The sequence below is a fragment of the Eutrigla gurnardus genome, assembly GCF_963514095.1.
Source record: "Eutrigla gurnardus genome assembly, chromosome: 2".
Classification (NCBI taxonomy): domain Eukaryota; kingdom Metazoa; phylum Chordata; class Actinopteri; order Perciformes; family Triglidae; genus Eutrigla; species Eutrigla gurnardus.
In genome coordinates this window covers 6451686-6465777 of record NC_139916.1, presented here as the reverse complement: position 1 = coordinate 6465777, position 14092 = coordinate 6451686, and the positions used below count along the sequence as shown (strand labels likewise).

General features: G+C 39.9%; 1 protein-coding gene across 2 annotated transcripts in view; it reads left to right on the top strand.

Annotated features, from left to right (window-relative positions):
- Positions 1-11330, top strand: part of ca16b (carbonic anhydrase XVI b) — an 87758-nt gene extending 76428 nt beyond the window's left edge. For both annotated transcript variants that reach the window (XM_084039810.1, XM_084039811.1), the window contains 16 exons: positions 440-531; positions 2229-2320; positions 4040-4136; positions 4243-4325; positions 4669-4803; positions 4900-5034; positions 5686-5858; positions 6004-6139; positions 7337-7483; positions 7926-8019; positions 8563-8639; positions 8806-8934; positions 9040-9186; positions 9288-9430; positions 10435-10570; positions 10983-11330. In XM_084039810.1, the coding sequence (XP_083895936.1) occupies positions 440-531; positions 2229-2320; positions 4040-4136; positions 4243-4325; positions 4669-4803; positions 4900-5034; positions 5686-5858; positions 6004-6139; positions 7337-7483; positions 7926-8019; positions 8563-8639; positions 8806-8934; positions 9040-9186; positions 9288-9430; positions 10435-10570; positions 10983-11129 (1963 nt within the window). In that variant the 3' untranslated portion in view covers positions 11130-11330. The remainder of the gene's footprint in view (positions 1-439; positions 532-2228; positions 2321-4039; positions 4137-4242; positions 4326-4668; positions 4804-4899; positions 5035-5685; positions 5859-6003; positions 6140-7336; positions 7484-7925; positions 8020-8562; positions 8640-8805; positions 8935-9039; positions 9187-9287; positions 9431-10434; positions 10571-10982) is intronic.
- The last annotated feature ends 2762 nt before the right edge of the window (positions 11331-14092 follow it).

The following is a 14092-nucleotide window of genomic DNA, read 5'->3' as shown; positions in this document are numbered from 1 at the left end:
CTTCTCATTGAGCTGCAGCTGCTGCTCAATTACACATTCCTCAGAAAACGTCCCTTTTACGTAGATTTTGTCGTCTTCCAGTGGAGTGGCATATCTTGAAAGTTGCGTGCGTCGTCCCGAAGAGAGAATCTGTTTTTGGATGTATTGTCTTCACTTTGAGGTAAAGAGCTAAATCCGGCGCTGCGTGTGCGTTGCTGTGAATTGTTTACCTGGTCCCAGTAGTCAGACTGTTTCCAGAAGCCGCTCTGTTTGCGTTCATCAGTGTCCCACTTACTCCGGGAGTTTTCATTAGCAATTCTCTGCCATTCCCCATGCCGTTCTACAGTATTCAACATGTCGCCGATGATGTTGACGGACCGGATCTGAGAAGAACGTGATAACGAGTCCCGAATAGACTTGACTCTGGCATCCCAAGGTTCTTCTCTCTGTGTCTCTGCAGGAGGTTTTTCCAGACGGCTCACTTCTATGTGGAGGAGAGCAGCTCTCCCCGGGTGGTGGCCAATGAGAATATACCAATCATTCCTATACCAGGTAAGCCATATATCCTTCATCATATTCATATAAATGTGATGTTCAAAATACCCACAATTTGATGTCAAAGTATGCTAAGTTTTATTTGCGGTTTTCTAGATCAGCAACTCCCAACCAAGTTAGCAAGCAAGCAAAGAAACTGAAGAATTTAGTAAAATACCAAATTGATAAGTTGATTGGCTAACATACATAGTTAAAAGTGATAGATGAATAACACGTTTTGTGAAAGCAATGAATATATACTTAAAATAGATAGCTAAATGTAAAGCTAACATTTGAGACATTTGAGGTAGTTAGCTAAAGTAAGTTTGACCTGACTTTGGGGGTAAATAGACAAAAAATGTAACCTTGAAATTGAATCCAAGGATTCAAGTGATATATTTCTGCTGATACATGAGCCACTAAATGTTTTCAAATGGTTTTCTCAATGACTTTACATGTGAAATGACTCCGAGAGCACCTTTTGTAGGAATTGTGTAACTGGCTTTTTGTTGCCTTCAATGTCTCAGGCAGGAGTGTAGTGGCAGCTCGTCGATATCAGACGTTACTTTCACAGCTCAGGGACATTTCAAGGCTGTGATATCACAGTTAAAGAGAACAGCTGATGCCCGTATTGGCTCGGCAGTCATTAGGCTTTTATTGCTCGCCTTTTTTCATTCTTTATCCCTTTTGTTTCTTCTTCCCTGTTCTCTCTCTCTCTGTCTGCTCTCTTTTATTTGCTCTCTTTGAAACTATGGCAATTTTCTTACAACACATATATTCTGCTTGACTGACCATGTGCTTGATTGAAGTCCGCAATTGAAAAGGAAATGCAAGAAAATGATGCAATGACGGAAATGCGCAAGAAAATGAATTTCATACAACGGTGGCTTTATGGTGTCAGAAATTGTATCCCTTCATGGATATTTTGCGGACATTTTCATGTTTAAAGTAGAAAATGACAGAACGAGAATGCTGTTAAAAGCATTTCTATTGCACATGGTGCTGTGGGACACGCAAGCATGCATCTGAAAATACCTCTGGACAATTTAATATCCCTTCAAGAAAAAATTGGGCCTAATTAGCCTTCACTTCATTTCAATGTCCAGCTCCGAAGGCCTAATTCACCCAGAACCATTCAAATGAACTGATTAGACTCTCTCTAAGTGACTCTTGACATACAGAGGAGGACATTTAGATAAATGAGCAGATTAACAATCCTGAATTTCACCTTTACGCTGTAACCACTGAGGCAAGTAAGCCCCAGCTGTGAGAGTGTATTGGTTAAGACATTTGCCCGTATCAGCAGCAGTGACAGCTGGGTCCCCTGCACTATTGTCCCAGTGTGATGCTGACCAGCCTTATCAAAGGTCCCCCATGTGTGATTTGGGGCTGATTTGACTCAAATCAGACAGATGCTCCCTTGTATAAATTTTACCCAAATATATTTATTTGTGATCGAGGTCAGTGTGTTTAAACGGCACAGAATTGACTTTTCAGATCTTTTATATTTTACTTTGCATTTTCAAATTGGCCTCCTGGTTGCATTAGGATTTAAAAAATATATATAAATGAAATTGGTTTTGTTCAAAGAAATGCCAACAAGCTTACTCATTCACAGAAAACATGGTTGCTAGAAACACACCCTGATAATGCACTATGAGCCACACTCTAACGGGCACTTTGCTAACTGTTTTTCAACTGTGTTTGACCTGCAGACGACATGGAGGCCATCCCCGTTAAGCAGTTTATTAAACACATAATGGAGCTCTACAAGAACAACCTTCAAGGTTTTTCTGAGGAGTTTGAGGTACATTTTCATGCCAATTCAATGACTATTTCTTGTTTTTGCATTGTTAACAGTTGCTTTATAACTAATGGTGGTTCAACGTTCAGATGGGGAAAACAACTTCTTCAAAGTGACTCATTACAAACTGGTGAAGAGGAGTATATGGACCGATGGGTAACTCGTTGATTGGACAGTTTTGGCAGCTGTCGTTCTTCATCATCAGCAGTTTAGCAAGTCACACAGCATTTTACTGCACCTTACATATTGGTGTTAACTGGTGTCTCAAAGAGATCATAAAGAAATAATTGGCAATGAGTGTTATAAATAGTGTTGTTGGTTTGTACGTGCCATGCATTTCGCTCAATTGATTATTGGCTGGATTGCTTTTTTGATGGTCCACAATCAGCAGATGAATGTAATGGTAGTTTATCATTTCAATTATCTTTAACGATCCATCTATAAATGAAATCCGTTGGTTCTCCTGTTTTGCTTTCACACCACAAACGACGTCTGCCTGGAGCCAAACCGAGACCCTCCTTTGCAGGTGATCTTGGTCTGTTTGTTTGGTCCGCACCAAGTTTCAAATGCGCCTTTTAACACCAACCTTAAATGTCAAGAGTGTATGATTTTTGTGGCATCTAGCCACGAGGTTGCAGATTGCAACCGAGTGAAGACTCCCAAGTGTATCGGAGAGCTACAGTGGCTTTCAGGTAGCGTAAAAAGGTGAAAGACCTTGTAGAGAGCTGTTGAGTCCGTTCAGGGCTCATACTAAGCTAACAAAAACAAAATAATTCTTAGTTTTGGGTGATTATACATTGATGAAAACACATTATTGTAGCAAAAACATAGCATTATATAATAGCATTTGCTATTTTTGCCAATAGATCCCCTAAAGCCTACATACTGGACCTTTTAATGAACCAATTTAAATGGGCATGACGTATGTTTGAATTGAACCAAACAGGTTAGGTGTGGAAGCATCATAAAATTGCAGAAAAAAAAACCCAGCAAAAGTACTTAAATTTTCCTTTTTTCCGGGTTTCAGTAAGTACTGAATCATTCATCTCCCCCTCCACTGTGCTCACATTGTCTGCAAGAGGGCAGACTATGTGTTCTTGTGCAGGGTTTGCTATTTATGAGCAGATGGTTGTGAGGAAGACGGAGAGCCGGATCAAGAGAGACGGAGGTTAATTAGAGAGAGTCTGTCTGCTGGTTGACTGGATGGAAACACATTCTCTGTGTAACCAGGTTAAGGAAAGAGGCAAAAGCTTCGCCCCCAGAGGATTCCTGCTAATTGGGGTCATTTGGTGTGAAGTCCGTGTGCATGATTTTCAAACGCGTCGCATTAAAGATGTATTGGGAAATGATTGTTGGATTTTGAGGGGTGGGTGGGGGCAGCGTGGTGTAGTGAATGAGAGGAGATGACGGCTGTCTTACTGGAGGCCTGAGATCAAGCTCCAGTGGCAGAAAGCATCTGCTCTTCTCCTTGACCGAGATGCTGAATCCCTGCCAGAGGCTCCGCTTTACAGTTTATCCTGAGCTCCTTACGCAAGGGGCAAGTTTGAAAAAAGCAAAAAAAAAGCAATAAAATAAGGAATAAATCTGAGAAACTGTACTTGTTAAGAAATAAAAAACATCCGGTTTCTCTAAAGGAGCCGTAACAGTTATTGAGGGTAATTCCATTACATCTTTTCTCCGTGTTTAATAAAAAATCCATCTCTGTCTATTTCCTCTCTGCAGGAGGTCCAGCGCTGCACGGCGGACCTGAAAATCACTGCAGAACACTCAAATCATCCCGACAACAAGCACAAAAACAGATACATCAACATTGTGGCCTGTGAGTCAGCTGTAAAATCTGATTATGATGTTTACTGCTGCGCGATCCAATTAGGCATTTATAACATGTTTTTCAATCCACACAAATATATCCATAATCTCCCCAGACGACCACAGCAGGGTGAAATTACGAGCCCTTGCGGGGAAAGATGCCAAACATTCAGATTACATGAATGCCAACTACGTGGACGTGAGTGTTTCCTTTTCTTCATGCAGGTTCTGGCTTGGTTTCTCCTTTGTATTAGAACGCTTGTGAAATTCACCTGTCTTGTGTCGACATCTGTATTTATGCTATTGATTAAGGTATCAAAATCACAACGGCGACAGACGGAACACTAAAAAATTGGCCATCTATTTTAAGAATATTGATTTATGCATAAATATTTACAGTTTCTGTCGGCTGAAGGAGTGGATTTCATGACCTACCTGTGTCAGTAAACCAGTCCCATCAGCTATATCAGTGGTTGTGGGTAATTTTTACAATATTGATTGCATCTTACCAGTAAATACATTCCACCACTCTCCTGTTTCAGGGCTACAACCGGCCCAGAGCTTATATAGCTGCTCAGGGTCCTCTCAAGTCAACGTTCGAGGACTTTTGGAGGATGGTGTGGGAGCAAAACACAGGAATCATCATCATGATCACCAACCTGGTGGAGAAAGGGAGAGTACGTTCACTTTCATTTCATTTGTAAAAATACAAAACGTATCCCTTACTGTAATACAGACGTTGTATATCATTTGTTGTCTTTTGTCTCCTTCAGAGGAAATGTGACCAGTACTGGCCAACAGAGAACAGCGAGCAGTATGGAAACATTGTGGTGATGCCAAAAAGCACCAAAGTGCACGCCTGCTACACTCAGCGGCGTTTCCATATAAGGAACACTAAAGTTAAAAAGGTAACTAATGTAGCTATTCATTCATCTCTTACTAAGTTTCTATCTAAAGTCCTCCTTAAGTTAGATTCAAAGTAGTGATTCACTAAATTGGGTTCAAATTTAAGGAATGTCTTCACAAGTTAAGATTTGACTCATTTGTAAATCAGTTGCTTGGAAACAATCAGCAATAATATCCAGTCAAAGGCAATCAGCTAAGTCACACAAGCTATAGCATCATCTTCCTAGAAAATCAAGGGCCAAGCGATAAATTAAATGTATTTTCTAATTCTTAGCAGGCATGACCTTGTTTTATTTATACATAAATACATTAAGAAGTACATGTTGAAACTTTGAAAGAGTGGTGTAACACAATTTATAATTAGAATTGTATTATTTTTAAAAAGTCTTCTTATTTAACATTATTATTTAACATTATTGGTTATGCTATCAAACCTTATTTGGACATAAATTAACTTAGTTAATTCGTTTTTATAGTTCTTCAATCAACTACACAACAGTTACATGTTATATATATATATATATATTTGAATTATTTAGACACATATCATCTCTGTTTGAGAATGAGTTTGAATGTTCCTGCACCTTTTGATTCCACGTCCCCTTGGTAAGTTGTGTTCTCCTCACCATGCTCACACTGCTCTGATGTTCTAGGGTCAGAAGGGGAACCCCAAAGGGAAGCTAAATGAGCGCATCATTGTCCAGTATCACTACACTCAGTGGCCTGACATGGGCGTACCAGAGTACACCCTCCCCGTCCTCACCTTCATCAACCGCTCATCAGCGGCTCGCGCTGCAGACATGGGCCCCGTCCTGGTGCACTGCAGGTAGGGGACTTACCGCGTCACTGAGCTCCTTTTGCTCAATTAATGTTACCCATGAGTGCCAGAGTCTCCTGTTTGTTGACTTGGTTAACAGCTCCCTCTATGGGCCTGCCATTACCCCCGTGTTGCTATGTGTTCTGCTCCTCAGTGCTGGTGTTGGGCGCACAGGAACGTACATCGTCATCGACAGCATGCTACAACAGATCAAGGACAAAAGCACAGTCAGCGTCCTGGATTTTCTCAAACATATCCGCACACAACGCAACTACCTAGTTCAAACTGAGGTAAGAAACCCCCAAAACCTCCCTCGTGTTGTCCTTCTTTTACAATGAAACGTGCATTTGTGATTGAAGATGGATGAGGAGTAATGAAAGCTGTTCAGTTTGATGCTAAAGGTTCAGATGAAGGATTGTGAGGTCATCTATGATACCTGTCTGTAACTGTGATGTCATGTTTTTCTGGCTCTGTTTAAGTTTTCACCGCTAAATTTAGTTTGAAAGTTTAAATAGCCTTCCAACTTCCAAACAATTGATTTATTCTAATCCAATAAACCATGTAAAAGTGAGGGCTTCAATTACTTGTTAATTTGCAGATTCAAATGAATAATATGAAATATAATTAACTAATAAATGATGATATATTATTATATAATAAACTATGTGACGGTAAATTAGCCTCATTAATTTTAGTAGCTTACACATTCATGCATCCAGAGTTTTTATTCAGTTATATAATGTATATGATTCTGAAATGAGTACTTACATTTAGTACTTTATGTATTATTTGGTGCTAACACTTGATGTACCTTTACTTGAGTAAAACTTCCAGTGCAGTTTTTAATTAGTTTTCATTTTACAACACTTTTCCCAATTACCATTTTATTATCACACATTGTTGTTATAATGCTTATTTTGGCCACAAGAGGCTGAAGTGTATAACTACTTAAAGCATTCATGTTTTCTTCCACTGGAGATTTAATTCTGATAATCTGCTAACACCCAATACATCAACCATCTCTTTAGAAGGCATGTAGAAATTAAAACTCACCATGAAGACAATAAGAATGCTTTCAGTCTTATTTAGGGTTAGTGATCCATTTCTGCCTCTTGTGGCCGAAATGAGTATCACACCAACAAACCCTTATATATATAATAATATTATAAAAATATATTTTTTCTTTCAAGTTGTTTTTTTATTTTGTATTTAAGTCATAGCCACAGGAGAGAAAACAATTTAGATTAGATTTGAGCATCAAAATATATATTTTTTTCCCACTTGCCTCAGGCTTCCGTGTACCTAACTGCCGTGAAAAACTGCTGTAATTATATAAAAATGAATACATTTCATGATAGCAATTTCAGTTTTAAAGATGTATTGGATTTTTTTCACTGGGTTATTTTTTTTCTTCATTTTGTCTGTATTTATTCTTATGATTATCTCTTTCATAATAAACTTTTGTTCTCAAAACCGTCTTCCCTCAGGAGCAGTACGTTTTTATCCACGATGCTCTGATGGAGACCATCATGAGTAGAGACACCGAGGTTCCAGCCTGGCAGCTGCACAGTTATGTCAACAGCATCCTCACGCCAAATTCAACAGGCCGCACGCTGCTGGAGAAGCAGTTCAGGGTGAGTAAACCTTCTGGCCGTCCGACTGGTACATTTAGACGAGCTGTCACCGCCTGCAGTGGCGCCGCCAGCTGTAATCAAGTCTGTCTTTGAATCAGAAGCTTGTCAGGAAGGCACTCGGTGGCTTTCCAGGTCTAGACAGGAATTGATTGAAAGCCTCTCGGATGTTGGCTGTAATAAAGTCATGTCTGTCACCCCTGCTGGCTTATGCGAAACTTGATAAATGTTTCATCGAGCTCCTGCTCCGTCAACATCAGGGAGACTAATTGCTTACACACGTCACCTCCACCCGATCTTCACATGCTCAAAATTCATGTGAGAGATTTTCATGTTAATCTTGGGTGTTAAACAACATTGTATCTCATGATTATTAATGAACAGCGACTCTCAGCACTTCTTTTGGAGTTTGTGAACTTCTGGTCTTGGCTTTCTGTCTCCCCAGCTGTTGACTCAGTGCAACGCACGTTTTGTGGAGTGCTTCAGTGCCCACAAAGACTGCAACAAGGAGAAGAACCGCAACTCCTCAGTGGTTCCCTGTGAGTATCTTCTCTTTTACCGCAGCGCAGCGACGGTGGAGCGGAGGGTTTAGAGAACCGAGGTCATGTTGAATATGCAAAACCACGGCGGTCTGCATTCATGGGTGTCAATAGGGGTGGTTATAGTGGGTTTTCATAGAAAGTATGTAGATGTTGCTGTCTTGAATTAATTCATAAAGCAACAATATGTCTACATTTTGAGGATACAATATTACATTTGTACATTTAAAAGGGAATCTGTTCTGTTACTTTTGCTTTGTTTTAAAAATGAAAGAAAGTAAGCATCAGCATTTCCTCATGTACTATTAATCCCGTTTTTCAGACTGTACATTATTGAAGACTATTCCTTATCCAATATTACAATCTCCATAATCCTATAAATGAATCTCTCTATGTGTTCCCTGCACCCTGACAGGGAAAAGGCTATGCTTGTTGTTATAGCAACAGCAAGCCTGGTAATGAATGTGTGCATTATCAGCCAGCACATGATTACAGAGGCCTGTGTTTGTGATTTAAAGTGTTTTATTCTCTATCTCTCCGCAGCGGAGCGGGCGAGGGTCGGACTTACCACTCTGCCTGGAATGAAAGGAACAGATTACATTAATGCATCCTACGTGATGGTACGGTTGATAGGCTGTTTTTTTTATCCTTGCTCATTGTTCTGTTGTTTTTTGGAAGAACTTTATTGATAGGTCTGATCACATTTGTTTTTTAAATAATCCGTATTGTGTCAGTTTGAGTTCTCTGAGCTTTAGAAAGGCTAACAGTTCTCCTCTGTCACCTCAGGGTTACTTCAGGAGTAATGAGTTCATCGTTACCCAGCATCCTTTGCCCCACACCACCACAGACTTCTGGAGGATGATTTGGGACCATAATGCTCAGATTATTGTCATGTTGCCTGACAACCAGGGCCTGGTAAGTAACCCTGGAAACATCATACTGGACTTGTGGTCTTTATGTTTTATTTTATTTACCCTTTGGGCCTCGATCTTGTCTGACCTTGTCTTTGCTTCTCTGCAGGCTGAGGATGAATTTGTTTATTGGCCAAGTCGGGAGGAGGCCATGAACTGCATTGCCTTCACTGTCACACTCATCAGTAAGGACAGACTGTGCCTCTCCAACGAGGAGCAGATCATCATCCACGATTTCATCCTGGAGGCCACGCAGGTACCCGAAGCTCTGCTTCGTCACATGCACCAAACTCACACACTCGTTTTCACCATGTTTTGATTATTGTGCTTATATTCTCTGACTCTTGTGTGCGACAGGACGACTACGTTCTGGAGGTGAGACATTTTCAGTGCCCTAAATGGCCCAACCCAGACGCTCCTCTCAGCAGCACCTTTGAGCTCATCAGTGTCATCAAGGAGGAGGCCATGACTCGGGACGGACCCACTATTGTGCACGATGAGTACGTTTATGTGTATTTGAAGTCCACTTGTACCTGAGATCTAGGTGTAGACTAGTCCAGCATTTCTAATCCACTAGATATGAATCATGCTGTTTGTCTTTACTATTCCTGGACAAACTTACTATAGCATCTGGATCTGTATTGAAAGGGTTAAGAAGTGATTAAATAATCCTGGTATGTTTGATTACCATTGATTTGCCCTTGTTAAAGGGACAGTGTGTAGGAATTACTCCCATCTAGTGGTGAAATTGTATTTTGCATTCAAATGAATAGTGCTCTCTGGCTTTGATGCAACTACGGTAACCGTTATATATACCAAGAAGCTATGACAACATGTCATCCAATACCACTTCACCAGCTCTCTTTCAGGTGATGGGATGATGTGTGAACATGTATAATAATTACTAATATTTACAATAGATGCTAATGTGATGAGATGCTAATTGCTAACAAGTATTCGCTTGTCTCACAAATTTTGTCCTTTGATATATTGTTAAATAAAAAAAATAGTCACAATGGCAACTGTACACGTAAAAATGTCTGCCACTCTTGATATTCCAGCTATTTGAATGGGAATGTCCATTCTACTCCTATTTTCTATGATCCGGCCTCTGTGCTGCCATGGTTATAGTGGCAGTTACGACATTTTTTTATTATAATTACTATTACATTCTGTATTTATTTCTGTCTATTTTTCTTATCTCATGCCCTCCTGGCATGTTAGTGTGAAGGTATGTACTTTACACTGTTTCTAATTGTCAGTTTGTAAACTGCTGAATGCTAAATGCAAATGCTAAGGTGTTTACTCCAGGCCAGTTTTTTTTAAGGTGGACCAGCTATTCTCAATTTAGCAACAAGCCACTCCTGTGAATTTTCTCAGCACTCCCCGGATTGTCAAAGCTTAACATTATGTTAATAACTTCCGTCTGCAATGAGGAGACAGGAAGCCGGTCTTTTAGACACAGAGTCGTCCCACAGAACTGATTTTGAACGTTTCCACTCAGGTATGGAGCCGTGTCAGCAGGCATGCTCTGCGCCCTGACCACACTGTCCCAGCAGCTGGAGAACGAGGGGGTCGTCGACATCTATCAGGTGGCAAAGATGATCAATCTCATGAGGCCGGGAGTCTTCACTGATATAGTAAGTTCACTTTTATGTCAAATAGAAACACAAGGGATTTGTGGTCAATATGTAACAACCGGGAACAATGAAACCTCAAATGTAAATACCAGCAGACGTAGTGGAGCTTTTAGCAGCTCAAGAGCTGGATATTTCCCTCGGGAGATGGAGGAGACCCAAATCAGAGCTAAAAGGCACTGCAACGAATGTCTGTAATAATGCTTTAAGCATTTAAACAATTAAGACGTTGCTCACACCAAACCACGAGGTTATGTAGGGTGTTAATCAAAACACTGAGCTAAAAGAGGCTCAAAAGCTCCAGAGAGATGCAGTTTGGTTCATCACTGCAAGTAGCATCTTTCACATCTGTCATTTCTCAGTTTCTATGATGTGATGTTGTCAACCTATGGTGTGTTTGTGTCTGTGTGCACAGGAGCAGTACCAGTACCTTTACAAAGCCATGCTCAGCCTGATCGGGAACAGAGAGTGTGGCCTGAGCCCCCTGCACATGGACACTAACGGGGTGGTGGTGATGGCCGACGAGTCGGACCCCGCCGAGAGCATGGAGTCGCTCGTATGAGGACGTACTCGCAGGCACTTAACAGACAACTCAAGAACTTTTCTGAGGCCTTTTTTTGCCAGACTATTGATTACATGAATTACCTTATTACTTTTTATACTGATAAAAGTTTTTTGATATTTATGTTTTTGTCCTTTATTTCTCGTCTTAAATGTTTTCCTGCTGAGCGTTTGCACCTGTTCAAGTCGACACGAGGAAAAAGCAGCTCTGTCCAGTTTGCACTATACTATCAGTGTTACTGCCTAAATCCGGGGAGTGAAGACGCTTCACAGTTGAGTCGCGGCGTCGACGACGCCACCGGGATGTCTTGGACCGCGTTGAGGCAAACCTTGAAGCATGAAGACCAGTTAAAGCGAAACACTCCCAATAATGTCTGGAAATAACAAAAAAAACCCATCACATTACGACTCAGCCCAGCACGCATTATGTCACTTTGTCACCTCAATCAAACAAACTGCTCTGAGGCTCCACTCCACCTGGGTGAAGCTCTTTATCACACGTTAAGAGACTATTACCTGCTTAATATTCATATACTGTCCAAATATCTCACTGCTGTCTTGTAAAATGTACTTATGAATTATTTTGTTAAAGTGTGTTACAACATCTAATGTGAACATGTATTGCTTTTTACAGGGATTTATATTATTATTTTGTTTTTAATATATATATATATATCCCATATAGCCAGCCGATGTTTTCTTATTTTTTTGTGCTTTTGCCTATTTGTCCACTTGGCTTGGGGTAGAATCATGTTTTTTGAGATCATCATGAAAGCTCTACAAAACAATTTTTTTTTTATGCCATAATTTCCCGCCAGCTTCTCTAACCTCATCTGTCGCAGCTCAGCTATGAACATGTGTAACGGGCAACACAGTAAAATGTCTACAAAAAGTATTCACCCAACGCAAACTTCCATGTTTTAAAAAAAAAATCAATTCACTGTGGATGTAATTATGATTTCTTTTTTGTTGCTGATCAATAGAAGAAACTAATTTTCAAGGATAAACAAGCATCTACAAATCAATTTAAATTGATTAAAAAAAAGAGACTCACCCCTTTAAGGACAAATGCAGTGAGTCTAGGACAGGTTTGTATATATCAGTAAAGGGTCTATCACATCACCCTTTAATGAGGACTCTGAGCTAACATGTCCCACCACTCATTCTGGACTGAGGACTTGGCCACTCCTGGACATTATTTATTTTCTTTTTTTGTTTTGGGTTTCTTTAAGGCATTCTTGTGAAACTGTGGCTTTAAACACTCTTTTTTGAGGATGATTTTAAGAGATGTCCCATACGTCTAGAATTCATATAATCGGATTAGGGATATACAGTGCCTTGGAAATGTTCTTATATCCTTCCCCAGATTAGTACCTGTCAGAAAACCTTTTTTGAAGTATTTGTTTGTTTTCATGGTGCCGTTTCTGCCAGGAAATGGACTAAAAAGCTTGAGGTCTCCTTAACTTGTCACTTGATTACACTCAGTTGACCTTCATTCAACTTGTAAAGAAGTGTATATATATATATCTTTGCAGCTGTGAAGCTTTTTCTTTTGATCAGTGTATAAAAATAAAAGATCCAAAATACATCCACTGTGATTTAAAGTTGTAAATAAATCAAACATGAAAAGATCTAAAAAGAGGTGAATACTTTCTAATAGGCGCCGTGGCTTCTTGTTGGGGAGAGTGATGCTTTATTTGTAACCAAAGATGTGGTTCCAGTTTGCAACATGAACGTGGTTTTGTCCCGAGATCTATTTAATCAACTAGAAAATCAGCATTGTTGAATCTTGCAGTACGGAGGTGTGAACTGAACGAGAGTGAAGCATGTTTCTGCTCCAGCTTCAGGAACTTACCGTAAATAACCAGAGGACTTGATTTTTAAACTCTGACTGTAAAATACATTTGATTTGGGCTGATATTCTGTCTTGGCACTATTTTGTGACTATTTCCTATTTAATTATAAGCCCTTGTCAACCCTGAACATCCCTCTTTCTTGACTGATTCATGTGTATCCTCATACTATACTCTCTGATCTACTTCTCTCACAAAGGGGAGTTTGCTAAATTCAGTGAAAACTCTCCAACATTTGGAGAAAATCCAGATTGCTGATCACTTAACTCTCCAACAACACTTTTGTTTTTGCAACAATGGTTTTCTTTTTTTCTTTTTGTATGATTGCAAACGGCCTTTCTGTTCGATAATCCTTGTCGAGTACTGTGGCCGCACACATTAACTTAAAAAAAGAACAAATGTCTTTGACTTAATGTAATATTTGTGATCATAGAAGTCTATATTTTCATACAAAGATTTGGTTTCTATAGTGGCCCAGATTGTACTTCTGTGGGAAATGTATTATCCACATCCCCACAGCGAAACCCCCACAGTTCCGTCTGCCCCCTTGAGGTCCGTGCTGATATTTAAACCAGATAGTTCTGGACTGGATTTGCTCAACGGTCCAGGGACCCAGTTTGTTGGCCTCTGTGCATTTCCACCACGTTGCTAGTGAAGTCTATTTTGTAACTTAAATAAATAATAAAATGGTTTTGTCCATCATATCACATGTTTGTATGATAGTATCATAGCCATGTATTTCTATGATGCTATCATACACTACATTATAGTGTAATAGTGTTATTTAATAGTTGTATTGCTATTCATGAAATAAAGTTTGGGTTTGGGTGCACAGCATCCTTGTATTACATGGAACTGCTGATTGAGATTCCACTGAAAGTAAGCAGCCTGTTGGTGCCTTACCACCATACCTTCATTTAGCCTATATTTCAGGCGAGACTGTCTCCACACTAAGACACATCATGATAGTTTTAAAACACTGGTCTAAGCTCTTTCTCCTATTTTGGTGCACCTGGTCTCCTTTTGTAATAATGCATATTTAACCCCAACAGTGTAATGCACAATCACAATATTCACCTCTCTTTTTTCCAGGACAAACTGGGCTATGAGG